At 51.8% G+C, this 12,496-nt stretch overlaps 1 protein-coding gene and 1 pseudogene across 1 annotated transcript; one reads left to right on the top strand and one right to left on the bottom strand.

The window, feature by feature from the left end:
* Positions 1–3,208: 3,208 nt before the first annotated feature.
* On the top strand, positions 3,209–5,119 carry SAPIO_CDS3830 (annotated as a pseudogene; the record flags this gene model as incomplete).
* A 1,190-nt stretch (positions 5,120–6,309) lies between these two features.
* SAPIO_CDS3829 (uncharacterized protein) lies at positions 6,310–8,955 on the bottom strand (the record flags this gene model as incomplete). The annotated part of the gene is made up of 2 exons (XM_016786534.1): positions 6,310–6,974; positions 7,188–8,955. The coding sequence occupies 2 exons, from the start codon at positions 8,953–8,955 to the stop codon at positions 6,310–6,312; spliced, it is 2,433 nt and encodes an 810-aa protein (XP_016643877.1).
* Positions 8,956–12,496: the final 3,541 nt, after the last annotated feature.

Raw genomic sequence — 12,496 nt, 5'->3', positions numbered from 1 at the left:
CTTGATTGGGGATTAGGCATTAGGCAGATTTTTTTTAGGGGACAAGCGGACACCCTGGTCAAAGATTTGAGAGATGAGTGGCTGAGGGGAGGGGAACAACAACACGGCCAATGGAGGGGGATTGACAGGTTGGCTTGGGAGCGGAACAAGTGGCTTTCGGTGTCTTCTATCAAGAAACAGGGCGCGGTCCTTGGGATTGACCGAACAGAGAAAGACACGCCAGGCGAAGCTCACCCTTCTGGGGTCGCCTATTCTTCTGGTGGGGAGGGGGATTGAGTTCTTTTCCCTCAGGCATCGATGACGACGCCGTCGCGGGCGTTGCCGCACAATCGTGGGACGAACCAGGAAAGGGAATAAAGAAAAGCGGTCTCGGTTTCGGGGAAATACCTTGAATGGCGCCCCAAGGCCGAGGCTAGGAGCTCTTCGTCCTCGTGTGAAACAAGTATGCTGGCGACGGAGGCTTAGATGCCCATTGTCGCATTGCCGTTGCCATTATTTTTTAGTCAACGCCAATACCGGGGGAAGCCGAGCCAAATAAAAGAGGTTGGATCAGTGAGCATCATTGAGTAGAAGGGGGGACAACACCAGAGAGAAAGAAAAGGGTGGGAAGAAAGAGATGATTAGAGACCAGGGGCATTTTAGGACCTGATGCGGGCGCGTTCGTACAACTGCGCATCACTGAGACGCCTAGATGGATGAGACTGGAAGGCGTTGGGGAACCCCCTCGTCCGCCTTACCTGTGTGGCGATATATTCGTCAGCGCGATGTCCCAGGTTGAGAGATTGATGGAGAAAATCGATCGTAAAACGGGCCGAGGAAGAGGAGGTCGACGTTTGTTTCAAACCGGTTTGTGAATGGAGTGGGAAAAGAAGCCAGGTTATCATATTCGAGAAATGCGGGAATTTTTCGATGAGACAGACATGGCTGTGACCCTTAGGGACCCTTAGGGACGACTGGGAAGAGGGAGAGGGAATGAGGGATTGAGGGAATGGAAAAAGGGGGAGCAGGCTGTGAGAATCGAGTTGTTTGGAGTTCTTTCCGTTCTCAGCTCCGGAGCCTGCCGCCTGCCTCAATTGTTCCCCTCGTGTGTGCCCCACCTGAGCTTGGACGAGCTGAGGGCGGGGTGGGGTCAAACTACAAACTAGCTCATACTTGACGCATGTCAGTACAAGTCAAAGTACGACATACGAAGTAGTTTATTTAAATAGACTCAGAGAGCCAGCCAAGGCGAGGCGAGGGTTTAAAGCAGAGGGTAGGTGTGGCAGGTGTCACCTCGAATGCAGGGAGTCATATCCGTGTGTACCCCGGTACATGCGAAGTCTACAAAGTCAAAAGTGCTTTTTGACAGCCTGATGATTGGAAAGTACGAAGTAACCCCCCTTCTTTGTCCAAGAGGGACCCCGGCGAGGAATGTGAGGGTGTGCGGTTCTCTTTCCGCGGGCAGAGTTCTGGAGCATTACTTCCACGGCAATACGAAGTACGTAAACTACTTCCAAATCAACCCTTCCTAAAATAGTGACCTCAGAATCTTGGAAGTGCTGAGCCCTTTTCAAAAATTAAGTGTAAATACCTATTGTACGTGGGGTGGTCGAGGTCGGGGTGGGTGTCTGGCGCCATCTTTTGAAGATAAGAAGACCTTGTACCCCTCGACTTATTTTGAAGGAGGGAAGGCATGACAGGCTGGGCTTCTCGACTCTTCCAATGCTCGGGGGCTCGTACTTCAATAATGTCCAGAACAAGTAATAACTATCGACCCAAAGAACAGTGCCCGCGCCACGCAGCGCACCCCGTACAATTGTACAATCGGCATCAATGATGGCAGTTTGCATCAACGCTTGCCTCGAGCACGCTTTCCACCGCCGACACGGAGTAGCATCAGGCTTCTCAGCTCTGTCGCGGAGTGTACAAGAGTACGTACTTGTTGGGGTCGGAGAGGCACATGTTACACGTTCCATGCAACTTGCAACTCCTATGCATACTACGCATACAGAAAGGAAAGAGCTGGCTGGGATCGTAGAAATTAATTGATGTTCCTTCCTCGTGCGGGCGGTGGCAGAAGCAGAAGCAACAGGCTGCGTCTCCTTCTTCCAACAATACGATTGTAAATTTTCGAGGCATCGCCAACATGATCAGTATCCTAATTACCATCCTCATCAACATCATCAACATCATCGGCAGCAATTGTCGGCGCCATTGTTGATATCTTGGAAGAACAACAAATGCGACTTCTTCTCTTCAATTCCAGTCCTCTAGCTCCAGATGATCAGTTCCATCCCAAGATCTCGTCCTCAGGTGTGCCCTTCCGACTGGTCTCGGTATCAGTCCCTGGACTTGCGATTCGGGGCATTCTTGTGCCGAATCCGGACCAAATGTTGGACAGAAAGGTCTACAGCCACAACAGGACGGGACATACCTGTGTAGTGAGGTCAGGGAACAGCAGATGGGGGAAGGGGGCGGGAGACGGGGGATGAGGCCCATCTATCCAATCAATGGTTGACACCGTCGTCATCGTCATCGCCAATCGGGCTCCAACTCCTGCAGCAATCTCCCCGCCAAGTCCACGAACACACACACTTGTGCATCCAGCTGCAGGGAGTGAATAACCCTCGCAGGTTTCCAAGCCTCTGGACCCATCAATCCTTGACCACAATCATATGGCGTTTTTCTCTTGTTTGTCCATCCCAGCCCTATGGAAATGTTCCCAACCGAAACCCCCCCCCCAAAATGCCACACCACCTTGCACAAGTGTGCGAAAGCTACCACCCCGCCTGGCGTGCTGTCCGGTTTCTTACTCTCCTCACCCTGGCGAACCAACCCATTATCTCGCCTGTTTTACCCATTCCAAGTCTGGCGCATCTCGACCTGCGACCGACCGTGGACCTTTTGAATTCCGATGTCTCCAATCTCGCCGGAATTTGGTGAAACTGCCTGATAGAAATGCTTCACAAACTTTGTGATTGCGGAAGGTCCATTAACGCGCTCCTTTTATCGTTGTTCCAGGAGCGCCCTTCTTCCGATCTCAGCGAATATGGGGGGAGTGAAAGCGGCTCTTTATATTCCACTCGCGCACTTCAAGGCGCCTTGTATTTATCATCATTCCCTCACCGGGGTTGCGTTGTCGAGTGTGATCGTGAACGAGTAAATCCTGTTTCCTCAAAACCCTTTCTAGTCCCCCGACACACACACATGTAGCCATCCCTCCCCCATCATGAAGCCGCACCTTAGTCCCCTAACTGTGGCGGATTTGACGGCGCCTTCTGTTATCCACCTCAATCCGACGTCCGACTCGAAAGCTCTTGTTGATGCCCCCCTGACAATGCCCCTTACGCCGGATTCAAGTGGCACCGCAAGAGGCCCAACGCCCTCCTATACTGCAGACTCGCCTGCCAACCTTGACCACCTACAGTCCCCTCAATCGTCGGCAGACACTATCTCGAGCGATGACGAGATCTTTTCCGGATTCCTCCGACTAACGACCAAATCCCCAGATGGCCAACTGATCAACAATCCCTTCCAAGCTCCCCTTTGCCTCCAGTCTGTACCACCAACACCTCCAATACCGTGCGCTAGTGCCGGTGCTTTCCATTCCATTCAGAACACACCGGGCCTTGAAAATGTTGACTCCGGTGGGGACTCGGCGACGGACTCGGACTTGAATAGGATGAGTGCATCGTACACACTCGGCCCACCACGAAGCAGAAAAACGGGCTCCCGGCGAACCCAGCCACCGAAGCAAACCCGACCGAAGAAAGATGCACGTCCAGAAATGAGGCACTCGCACACCACCGTTACCGACCCGCTCGGTCTCTCCACTTCTCTACCCACCTTCTCTGAACCACCGCTAGACGTGAACATGGCCTCCAGCCAAATACAACCAATGCCATCCGATACGGGTGACAGTACACCTCGCAAAGCGCCCACAGCCGTCATTCGATCCAATACTCATCCACCAACTCCCGCACTATCCGGGACTACATCGTCATCAGTTTCAGCTTCAGAGAAATGCAGCCTCGAACAGTCCGGTCTGCTTCTATCGCACATGGCCGCCTGGTCGTCGCTTCCTCGCAACACGGGTACTTCCTCCTCCGTTGCATCGACCTCCTCGACCATGCAGTCTTCAAGAGCCACCACCTGGCCCGTCGCCACGAACAGAGGAGTGGGGAGTGGAGGAGCTTCAGTGACAGTGCCGCGAAAGAAGAGGGCAGGCCCTCCAGACGGAGACAGTGATGAAGATGACTTTCGCAAGAGTGTTAAGAGAGTGGATAACAGCTCCCAGGACGGTCTGCGACGATTTGCCTGCCCCTTCTATAAATTAAACCCCTTCAAATATGCTGCGTGCCTCAAGTTCGACCTACGTCGCATCAAGGACGTGAAACAGCACATATACCGAAAGCATAGCCGGCCTCGATGTTACTGCCCCATCTGCTATGCCGTCTTTGAGAATGATGACTTGCGGGACCAACACGTCCGAAGAAGGTCCGATTGCCAACCGAGGGAGAGAGAACCAAGCTACCTGGAAGGTATATCGGAAGACCAGAAGAGAGAGCTTATGAAGAGACTCGACCGGAAGGATACATTTGAGCGACAGTGGGTGCGCATCTGGGAAACCGTCTTCCCCGGGAATACTCCGCCAGAATCCGTATGGCTCGGCACGCAGCTCGAGGAAACCATTTTGCTGATGCGCCTGACCTGGGAGCGGACGGGACAAGGAATTGTATCATCTATTCTCGCCGAGGAACAGGCCTCGGCACCGGGTCACCTCGCGGGCCCCACCAGCAGTCCGGACACTGTTACCAGCACTGGTGTGGATCTAAAAGGCTTGGTCATCAGGACCGTGACCCAAGTCTTGAATCGCTTCCAGACGGAGAGTCGGATCAAGATGAGCCAGGACAAGCCGTCTCCTCCATCCCTGCCCCATTCTGCCGGGTCGACTTCTCCCGTGTTCTCTCCGGATCCGGGGTTCTGGGGGGCACCTGAGTCGCCTGAGTGTCTGCAGCAGATATCCGTTCCGTCGGTGAAGCCGGAAACCGAGGATGATTTTCTGGCGGAAGGGTTGGATTATGGGGGTTCGTGGCTTAACGTGTCACTTGGGATGGAGGACAGCAAGGCGCCTTTTTAACCTGGTCATTTTGTTGAATACGAATCTCTCAACGGCCATTTATACCACCTGTTTAACCAGTGATTTGACGCCACACTTTTCATTTAACTCCTCTCATGGTGTGTTTATTACATATTATTGATTTGTTGCAGAATGTCTGAATTGTTGGAATTTTTTCTGTGGCTATTCCTCCCCATCCCATTCAGACTGCAAATGTCGGGATACCTCCCAGATTGATCATCTTCCCCGCAAACGGCACACCCCCGTATTTCTGCAGATTCAACTGGGAATGTCGGAATTTTGGTAATGGCAGTGTATGTAGATAGATATGCCACTAGATAGATGTTGGTGTGGAAAGGGGAATGTTGAGATATGCATGGTCGTTGACTGTCTGGACACTACAGCCCAACATCAAGGCACAATATTCGACTTGGAACCTACATTATACATTTATGTCTGATGCTAAATCATTGCTTATCAGAGCTAAAAATGCAAAAAAGAAAAGTAGGTAAATATGTTTATATTTTTAAGGTAAACATAGCATGCATAACAACATAATATAAACTTCATCTTCACAATACTAATTTGTAGGAGAGATCAGGTTCAGGCATCAATCATTACTGATTTTTATTTTAAGGCCTATTAGTACTATTTCCTACAATATCAACATAAGTATAGGAGGGTTCTTAGTACATTGAGAAATCACAATTATAAGGAAAGCGAGAAGAGAAAGGAAAAAGTAAGGAGATGAAAAAAATAAATAGAAAAGAAGAAGAAAAGAGAAAGAAAATAAAAGAAGAATAGAATAAGAGAAGAGAAAGAGGGGACAAATAGGAAGGCAGCTACATGCGCAGGACAAGATAATGGGGTAAACCTATAGGAACAGATAAATAAATGAGAATGAAAATAAAAAGGCGGAAATAAGGAAAGCTAAAGAAGAGGAGAATAGGGAAAAATTGAGAGGAAAGGGAGGGAAAGAAGAAGAGAAAGAAGAGAAAGAGGAATAGAAAAGAAGATTGTTAGCAATAAGATTGATGTCTTCAACATCACTCATGGTACCATCCCAGTGAAGAGCTGGATCCGAAACATGTGGGTTTCCCACCTAGAGCCTACAGCTGCAGGCACCCAGTGAGAAGAACCCTGGGGCGGAAAGTCAGCACAAAGGCGGCCGACCTCCACTCCCACTATAAAATTGTGCGGGATTGAACATATTATTGATTTGGCCCATTATCTGCCACGCCCGACAACATGGCAGATGGGGTCAGTGTTGGTCCTCCCTCTCTTTGGTCTTGGGGGGGAGTCCTATCGTAAATACCAGCTCCTGGTGGAGCTGGCGCAGGTTGCCGGTTCTGAGGGATCCACTTGCTTATGAGTGGCCACACAAAGGATCCGACGTTGAATTGGGATCGGGTCGCAGGTCCCGGGTTCACCGAGACCTGCTTCCCAGAAACGTATGAAAATGGCTTGTCCTGACCGTTGAAAATCTCATCAATGAGATGGTCAAGGACAAGCGAATAGAGAGCCGCAAGGCTGCGTTCCTCGTCCGGCATATCCCACGAGAGTTTGTTCTTGGACTCGAGGAAGCCGGAGACGATGAGCTGGCCCGTTTCAGCCCAAAAGTCGCGAGCGAGGCTGATCTGGAGACCAATCTCACCAGGAAGCCACGGTGACGAGGGCAGCGATGTCTCGGGGTAGAGGATATCCCAGATAGCATACCATGCCTTCACCGCTGGCAGCGACGCGGGAACGTTAGAAATCAGCCTCAGCTTCTCCTCGGAGATCCCTTCGTAGGTCGGCGGCTGGTCTCTGAGCTCGCAGTTGCGCTGGACAATGTGTTCATCCCGATCAGAGGCGCCGCTGAACTCCATGTAGCAAACTGGACAGTACAAAGGCAGACGATGTGCAGTGAGATGTTTTTGAAGATCACGGAGGGTAAGTAGTTCGCAACGCGTGAAGCAACGCCGACAGCGATTCGGTTTAACGAGGCTCAGGGGGCACGCAAAGCGAGGCGCCAAAGGGCGCGTTCGAGGGTCTACCTTCCAGGCAGCAAACTTGCACAAGGCAAGTTGAACAATTTCGGGTATTGAACCTCGAAATTCATGGTTGGGCTCTAAGATCGGAGGCTTTTCGGTAAGGTCATCTGGCAAGGTATGATAGCCGTCGCTGTCTCCAGTCTTGTCCTCCATGAGTCCACAGGCGGCCCCAGTATTTCCAGCAGGCAGGTTAGCGGTCGCCACGTCACGAACAGGCCATCCGGGGGTGGTAACTATTTTTGCTGTATTCTCCCGAGGGGCGGCAAGCGGCGTTTTCACCCGTTTAACCCCTGGAGCCGGAGCATCACAAGGATCGTGTTGTCTCTTTCTCCTGTAATAGGAAATGTCGAGGATGGATCCCGAGCCAAGGCTGCTTGCCCGAGGGGAGAATACACAGGATCCGGAGACTAGTGTTGACGGTGCCTTGGAGACAGTATCATCATCATCATTGACATCACCCTCATCACCCTCATCGCCACAATGCGCGGGAGCAGGGTCGCCGTTGTTGCCAGAGAATGGGACGGTCACGTTGGCTTCTTGAACTGGAGTTTGTTGAAGCGGGGTAATGGAGGTTGGCCGGTCGACCGGAACAAGTGGGGAGCCCTTGGAGACCGGACGCAAGGCCGGGTATCGCAGGATATTCGAGGCGGCCATAGACGACTTGAGGTCAATGTCTCTCTTAGCGGTCACACTTCCAATCGGAGCATTCAACATAGCTTCAGTGGGCAGAGAACCAGCTGCCCCAACAGCAGGTCGGACGTAGCAATCCTCCAATCGGAACATGGCCAAGACTGCGTGGCGGTGAGGTGTCCCATCATGGCCCCCAAGGTCCAGCAGGACGCCTCGGCCGCGGGATTGAGGATTTTGCAAGTAGTTGCCTCGGATGCGCATACCTTTGTTAGTGAATGTGATTTCGCCTTTGAAAACCAGAGGATTGCACCAGGTGGGTGGACACGATATGAAGCGGTGGAATTCGGCGGGGGAGTTTGCCAAGAGCCCGCGCCAGGGTCGAGCATCGGAAGGTTGGGCGTCCCAGATTAGGAGGGAGAGGTCATGTGTGTCCTTGAGTATCGCCTCTTGGAGGCGCAAGAAAGCATTCGAACCCTCACCATAGATGACTGGCAGAAAGACATTGAAGATTCCCATGAGGGAATATGCCCTGTCCTCCTCCCGGAAGGCGCGTCTTTTTGCAGCCCAGGACATGCGCTTTGCTAAGGAGACCTCTGAAATGAGAGAGCTGTCGCATAGGACATCAGCGACAATATGAGTGATACGAGAAAGAATTCCCTTCAATGGCTCAGATGTTTTGCAGCCGCGGAAGTTCCAATCCTGGTCATAGAAGCGGACGGAGAATGGGGCCAGCAGTTCCTGGAGAGTCCAGCACCTGGAAAACCACAAGCAGCGACTCCAGACAGCATCATCATCACCATCCTCCTCCTCCTCTTCTCCGTCTAAGTGCTGCTTGGCATAGTTTGTAATGGGAGGCAGGTCGTCGAGATAGACAAAGAGGTGCTCACAACGACTCATCCAAGCGAAAGCCGAGTTCGCGGCCTCGCTCACCTCGGCAGTAGAGGATTGGTCGACGCAGATGGTGTAAATCCAGAGATAGTCGATGTTGCTCTCCTTGGCGGCCTGGCATGCTTTTTTCACAAAAGAAAATGAGTCCAGAGTAAGGGCCCTCTCGCGGTCATTGGCAAACTCGGAATAGGAAAGTTGGCCTTCCCGCCAGCAGTGGGACAGGACGGCGTATGGCGGCCGCCCGTTATCTGCTACATCTGGGGGGAAGGTGTGTAGTTCCAAGGTACCCGTGTGCAGAAGGCGCATGGTGACATCGACATTTAAGAGGAATGGGAAGAGGAATGAGTTGGAGAAGAGAGACAGACAAGCAGAGACAGAGACGAATATGATTGGGAAAGGAGAAAAAAAAAAGAAAAAAAAAAAAAAAAAAAAAAAAAGAAAAAAAAAAAGGCCAATGAAATATGTTACTGGATGGGTGTAGTTTATGTCATGCAATCATGGAAATCTTGGAGAGGGATAAGATAGAACGTGCCAAAGGACGTCTGGTGTGGCTGGAGGTTGTCCATGAAGCTTCGAGCGAAGGCTTCTCTCTCATGGGTGGTGGTAGTAATGGGAGACGGAGACGCAGAGGAAGACATAAGACAGGAACAGAGACCGGGACGAAAAAGAAGAAAAGAAAAAAAAGAGGCAGTCAAGCCTGTATATAAGTTTTTGGGATGACGGATTCTGGGAGATATAACTGACGGAAAGCAATGCTGATGTCGAGCGGGCAGAAGTGGACGGGGATGCTTCGGGCCCCATCGAAACGCACCATTGCGCCGTTCGTCGAAAATCTCAGAGAGGTTCCTAGTGCGGACCCGATAGCGGGGCAGCCGGTTGTTTAAAAATAACATAGGGCCATGTCTCAAATGTGTCCGTTCGTACAGGCCAGAGCTTGGTTACCCCATGCACATCTGCAGCCACAATTGAGAAAATTGGTAGGGCTTGCTGGCTTACTGGCTGTGTCGCCTGGTGGAGGCAGACCTGGTCGACATTGTTGGCATGCTGGCGCGCTGGCACCTGATGGGCCAAGATACGGCCCGCCTGGCGGCATTGAAATATTGGATTGCTTCGTGGATGTCTGATCTTCGAATTAGCAGCGCTCGGAAGTAGGCGATGAGCACCGATGTCGAACCCGATTCCTGCCTCAGTCGGTTGGGTACTCACTCTAAGAATGGGTAAGTTGGCTGTCGATTTGGGCTGGCGAATCCCGAGGGCATGCAGATTGTGGAATCGATCGATTGTGCCTGGGCAGGGTTTAGGCGCGAGAGGATAAAGGCCCGTCGTCGCCCTTGCACTTGGGGCCTTGAGGCATAGGGTGTTGGCCTGGGGACCTTCGAAGTATCTTGATTGCCCCAATGTTGATGTTGATTGATTGACGTCCGGTTCAATGGGCACATTTGGCACAGCGGTGCCATGCGCCCTGCCTGGGTTGTTTGATGCCTCTAGATTCATGCTGGCAGCCATCGAATGCAACAGATGCTTGATGCTGGCTCGATTTGGTTACACTTGCCTTGGCTCACTGTACATTACCCTTGTACTTCGTAGTCTGTGCCTTCATCCTTGGTTCTTTCCACTGTCTCCGTGTTTGATGGATATGTTGATAAGCATGTACTTGTACATTGAGGTGTACTTTACCAAGGCGGTCTCGACCATCCCCCAAACAACAATTTGAACGTCCACCCACTACGAAGTACATCGCACATCAGTCTCCAACAATTGAATGCCTGCTCTTTCCATTGGCCTCAATCCCTTCATGCTCCCTTCCTCCTTCTCCTTCTCCTTCCCCCCTTCCCGTTCACGCCTCCCCCCTTTCCCGTAGCAGTAGCCTTACTACAATTATACTTTCCCTGATAATCCAATCAAGGACGAGTCAAGTCTCAGCATGAGATCACAGAACAGCCACACATGACAAACAGCGACCGATCTATCCCGAGTCATGGCTGCCCTCTCTCCACCCCTCGCTGTGAAAAATTGCCAATGCAGCCCTACCTCGCTGAATCCGAGAACCGACCTTCCCTGGCAGCTCGGAGAAGAATCGACCCGAAGAGCAGCCGATGGCAGATGATGACAATGCAATCACTATCAATCAGGCAACTCTTGCCTTGTGAGGCTTCTTCTGCCTTCAGTACTGGTACAAGTACAGAGGACATGTATAGAGGACATGTATTCGGCTAACTCGAGCCCTATTTGATCTACATCCACTCAAGATCCCAGAAAGTCTCAGGGTTCAGAGGTTGCTGTGTTGGGCTCTGGCTGTGGCTGGCATGAGGTGCCAATACGGGCACCGAAGGTCAGAGGCGGTGTTAGTGTAACCGTTCAGCCTCATATACGAGCGTTTGAGAAGAGCCCGCATCTTGAGAGCCGACTCGGTCCCGCCATGTGTGTTTTCATTTTTATCAGGAGTTTATTTCGTTTTTGAGCCTCGATAAACTTAAGCCGACTCACAGACCAAAAGCATCTGTGCCGTCAATGTGTTCGCAGGAAGTATAATGATCCGCCAGCTATGATGTACGAGGGACAGCCACGTAAGGCAGGACGACAGGAAGCCGATGTCTGAGCCTCAAGATCAAGGCAGCACCTTCGGCTTTCTTGCTCAAGCGTATGATTGAGCCATTCCAGGGTATAAGGATTAGTACCGCCATCGCAGTACCTTCTGTCACCGTTTCTGATGTTTGCCCCACCAAAGTTAGTCTTGTTTTTGGGGTACATCTCAAGGGATCACTCTTATATTTCTCGTTTTCTTCTCATTGTTTCTTCTCCCCACTTTTTCACTCCATGCGAGGAGGAGTAGAGCGGGCAAAGAATCTAACGTCAGAGTCCTCCAAGCTCCATCACAACACCAAGTGCTCCTGGCGGATCAACGCAGGGAACCTCACTCGAAAAACTACGTCTTCTTTCGAAACACACCCAATAATTGCTTCATCTTCATCTTCTTAGTAGAATCTCGGGCCGATGACGGACTCGTCAGAAAGCTTGAATGCCATGGCGCAGTCGACGGCGTTATTCGTGTTCCGCCCATGACAGGCGCCGCGGGTACCACGGGCTTTTGCGACTGGCCCTGTGCCTTCGACTCAGATTGGGAGGTAGGTTCACCGAGTTCGATCCTAGGGGCCGGCTGCACTGATATTGGGGGAGTTATATCTGAAGAAACATGACCGGTCGGAGGCGTTGGGTAGTACATATATGCGGAGGCGGATCCCGGATTTTTCGGACTTCCATTCAGCGCAAGGACTGGGAACGGAGGTGTGATATGCTCAGAAGGGTACCCAGGAGGCGGTTGAGGGTAGTACGCTGAAACGGACCCTAGGTTTGCAGGACTTCCACTCATCGTCGAGAATGGCGGAGTAACATCTTGTGGATAATATCCGGCAGGCGGCGGAGGGTAGTATGCTAGAGGAGGTTCTGGGTTCGTCCTACTCAGGACCGGAAACGGAGACGTGATATGCTCCGGGGCATATCCAGCCGGTGGCTGAGGGTGGAACCCCGAAACAGGCCCCACATCTGCGGAATTTCCGCTCACCGCCGAGAAGGGGGGCGTTACATTCTCGGAAGAGTACCAGACACCTGGTTGATGGTAGTGTCCCAAAACAGGCTCTGAATTCGCCGAACCTCCGCTGGTCATCGCGGAAGGAGGCATGACACGGTGGTCGTAGTACCCAGCCGGGGGTATGAAATGGTAAATCGAAGATGGTCTAGCCTGTATGCTTCCTCCACTTACATGTCCCCCAGTAGTGAAATGGGTGCCCGTGCTTGTATTCCTGGGAACATACGTATACGCATATGTCCCTGGAGGCAGTTGGGAGTG

Source organism: Scedosporium apiospermum (genome assembly GCF_000732125.1).
Source record: "Scedosporium apiospermum strain IHEM 14462 chromosome Unknown SEQ_SAPIO_0089, whole genome shotgun sequence".
Lineage (NCBI taxonomy): Eukaryota > Fungi > Ascomycota > Sordariomycetes > Microascales > Microascaceae > Scedosporium > Scedosporium apiospermum.
The sequence above is the reverse complement of the archived record's forward strand: the minus strand, read 5'-3'. Positions and strand labels throughout refer to the sequence as shown.